This window comes from Stegastes partitus, unplaced genomic scaffold, assembly GCF_000690725.1.
Source record: "Stegastes partitus isolate 25-593 unplaced genomic scaffold, Stegastes_partitus-1.0.2 Scaffold466, whole genome shotgun sequence".
In the NCBI taxonomy this organism is placed as follows: Eukaryota; Metazoa; Chordata; class Actinopteri; family Pomacentridae; genus Stegastes; species Stegastes partitus.
The window spans coordinates 499,925-503,530 of NW_007578197.1; the positions used below are offsets into that span (position 1 = coordinate 499,925).

At 43.1% G+C, this 3,606-nt stretch overlaps 1 protein-coding gene across 1 annotated transcript in view; it reads left to right on the forward strand.

Moving 5' to 3' along the window:
* The window catches only part of LOC103360816 (ephrin type-A receptor 7), a 138,694-nt gene that overhangs the window by 117,254 nt on the left and 17,834 nt on the right, over positions 1–3,606 (forward strand). Inside the window, exons 8-9 of the mRNA XM_008286720.1 lie at positions 1,487–1,612; positions 3,397–3,582. Of these exons, the coding sequence (XP_008284942.1) occupies positions 1,487–1,612; positions 3,397–3,582 (312 nt within the window). The remainder of the gene's footprint in view (positions 1–1,486; positions 1,613–3,396; positions 3,583–3,606) is intronic.

The window sequence follows — 3,606 nt, forward strand, 5'->3', positions numbered from 1 at the left end:
AAACAGGAAGAGGCTCCACCTGGTGGAACAACCAGGTACTACAGATGATCTACGTTTACTGACATGCATCTACAGAATAAACGTTTTCTACTGAAGCTTTACAACAAGGTTCCTGAACACCTTCAGAACATCGAGGAACAGACTGGACACAGAAATGGGATTGTTTTTGGTTTTTATTCAGAGATGTTCAGTTGTGAAGCAGATACACTGGATTAATTTTAATTGATGTGCTTTAAGTGTTTATAATGTTAAGAAAACTGTGTGTGATTGGGACTTGACCCCTGACTGAGGTGATTGTGTCGATCTTCTGTGCTGATGGAAGCTACAACTTCATCGTCTACCAGAATCAGCTCCATCGGCCAAATACGAACATTTGATAGTTTCTTGTTTCTCTCAATCAGCTTTGACATGTTAAAGTCTTTCCTACATAGATGATAGTGTAAGAATCTGGATGTAACTTGCAGCAACGCTCTAGTTTTGTTGAGGTTATAAAGCTGCCATTTGTTTAACCCCAAACTGACAACAAAGCAGCCGTCCGACTACGAGCGCAGCGACACTGTCGAGTTTCTCCGTCTCAGCGTTTTAGGGTTTATTGTGTTCGTCCCAGTTTCTGACTGGAGGGTTGCGCTGTGTTGTGCGTTGCTTTGCATATGTGTGTTGCAGAGATAACATTTTGAAAAGACAAAAAGCCTTGTGGAGGAGCTCTGTGATCTGAATAAAGCCTCGTGGAGGAAACCCAAAGTCAGACTCCAGCACTCAAAGCCTTTGATCTCCGTTTTTTTTCCCTTCTGGAGTTTGCAAGGTCAAACCAATAAAGACGGAGAATTAGACGAGCTGTGAATACAGAAACCGAAGCGTTTTCTATTTTTTAAGTGGACCAAACCCTCCCGATACAAACCGCCCTTTACATTTTCTGTTGTGTTTGGTTATTATGACCTCGCTTAACTGGCTCAGCTGAGATATTTATGAGTTATGGTGAAGTTTGAAAAGTTTTCCAGTGTTCTCAGATTCCACTGGTATTGATTTCAGTCTCTGGATCAAAGAGCAAGGCCTTCGTCTCAGACACAACATTTGGGTCTAATGTTGAACAATCACACGGAGAGAAATTCTTTGTTGAAGCAGCCAAAGGCACCAATTTCTGCACTGATTTTAGCCTGAGTGGAGCACAAAGCGATGCAGACATCAGAAATGTGCTCTTTGTGTCGGCAGACGGGAGCTGCCAGGCCTCAGACGTCTCTTTATGCTAACAAAACAATCGGCTAGCTAGCTGTATTTGTGTGCTCACTTTAATGGGATCTGAGTGCTTCTTTTTCATCTGTTTGTGCGTCTCATGAGGACACGTTGCCGCCGGGCGCTCCAGACTTTTATCGTGCCTTTCTTTGTGCAGACAAACGTAAATTTTGCGCCGCCTCATAAGATGTGCAAAGGTCATTTACGAAACCATGAACTTCTGTGAAGGCCGTGCTTTGTTGTGTGTTTCTTCCAGTTAAGATCCCGACTCGGAGGACCTACATCGACCCGGAGACCTGCGAGGACCTGCTGCAGGCCGTGCACGCCTTCGCCAAGGAGCTCGACAACTCCAGCATCAAGATCGAGAGGATCGTGCACACAGGTACGACTTTATACACCAGAACAGAGCGATTTAATGCTGCAGCTTCATGAAGATGAGAAGAAAAGACCTGCCTGCAGCCACCACTAACATATCCTGTCTGATTGGTTTGCGTGGGTAAAGCTCTGAAAACTCAGAATTTTCCTTTTTTTTGCATTCTTTCTTTTACAATCTGACAAACAAATGCATGTGTCGAGGTCTGCGTTCTGTGTGTCAAAGTTCACTAAAAACTCACCAGCTTAGAAGTTTTTTTTAGAGTTAATATAATCCCTTAATGTCTTAAAATTATTTCAAAAAATCATCCTAACATGTTGGAACAGATTCTGAAGAAGAAAAATGATGCAGAAAACTTCACCGTGCAAGTTGGAAACACAGTTTATTTTGCTCATCGTGTTTTATGGCACATAAAAAAAACACCATATAGACGTATTAATAGGGTAAAAAACGTTTTAATTCTAAAGTGTATTTAGAGAAAACATCATCAGGGTCATTCCAGGATTGATTCCTTACTTTTAAACTCGTGTTTTTAACATGTAAACGGCAGTTTTTAGGAGGAAACGCTGTTTATTTCACTAACGTTGTGTCCTGTAGCACATAAATAACATCGTTTAGCTGACAGGCTACAAATGTTGATTTTCATTGTTAATTTTCAAGATGACATCATCAGGGTGATTTTTTCAGACTTACAGGTTGTTCCAGTGTCACAGAGCTCATTTTACGACTACAGACTGTACATTTTAGGCAGGATATGAGCATCACATCAGGTTTAAAAAAAATCGTAGTTGAAAAGGATTCCTTGGTTTTGTTACCCTGGAAGTCTGAACTTGGGATTTTTAATTGGTAGACTTCTGCTTCAAGGTGGAGATGCTGTTTATTTCACTCCCGATGCGTCCTGAACCACCTAAAAACACCATATGGACGCGTTCACGAGTTAAAAAACCTGATTTTGATGGAAATTTTCAGATACCATCTTCAGGGTCATGTTTTGGACCTAAAGCAGCTTGTTTCAGAGCTTCAGAGGCCCTTTCACAACTGTGTTTACAGGATATGATGTTCAGCAGGATACGAGCTCTACGTTGGGTTTTGAAAACTGGAATTGATCCAGGATTCTTTAGTTCTGTTGCTCTGGAAGTCTGAACCTGTGTTTTAGCATTTTTAAGGCGTAGACAGGGTGGAACATGCTGTTTATTTCACTCCTGATGCGTCCTGTGTCACATAAAAACACCATAAGGACGTGTTAAAAGGTTAGAAAAACAGATTTGGGGAATTTGGAGACAACATCATCAGGCTTATTTCTGTTAGACTTCAAACAGCTTGTTTCTGCACGAGAGAGGCCACTTTAAATCTGGCATAAGTTTTAAGCAGAAACGATAAAACAACAGCATTTTTAACCAAGCTGTGGTTCTGTTTCCAGATGAGGACTAGATCAGTCGCAGTGGGAACAAACGGAGCAAACTCAATGTGTTTTTGCACTTTTCCTCAACCTGCCTTGAGACAAATTGGAGAAACCAGTTCAATCGTTCTGGTAACTCACTGATCTTGGCCAGAATCGAGCTCCGCTGTTCTGGTTGTTTCACCTGCGTCCTCCTTCATCTTTGATGTCTCTTTGATCTCTTTGTGTTCCGTGTCTGTCCATTTGCGTCATCTCTTCTTTCCCAAAATGCTCTGATTCCAGCCTCCTTTCATTTCTTCTTCTTGTTTTCTTTTGATGCTGATGCAGCTCGACCTGCAGCAGGCTTAAATATTAATATTACTGACCTCGTTTGTGTCCGTGTCGCCCCCTGCAGGCGACTTCGGGGAGGTGTGTCGCGGCTGCCTCAAGCTGCCCAGTAAGAGGGAGCTGCCGGTGGCCATCAAGACGCTGAGGGCCGGATGCTCCGACAAACAGCGGCGCTCCTTCCTCAGCGAGGCGGGAATCCTGGGACAGTTCGACCACGCCAACATCATCCGGCTGGAGGGCGTCATCACCACCGGTAAGGACGGATGGATGGATGGAT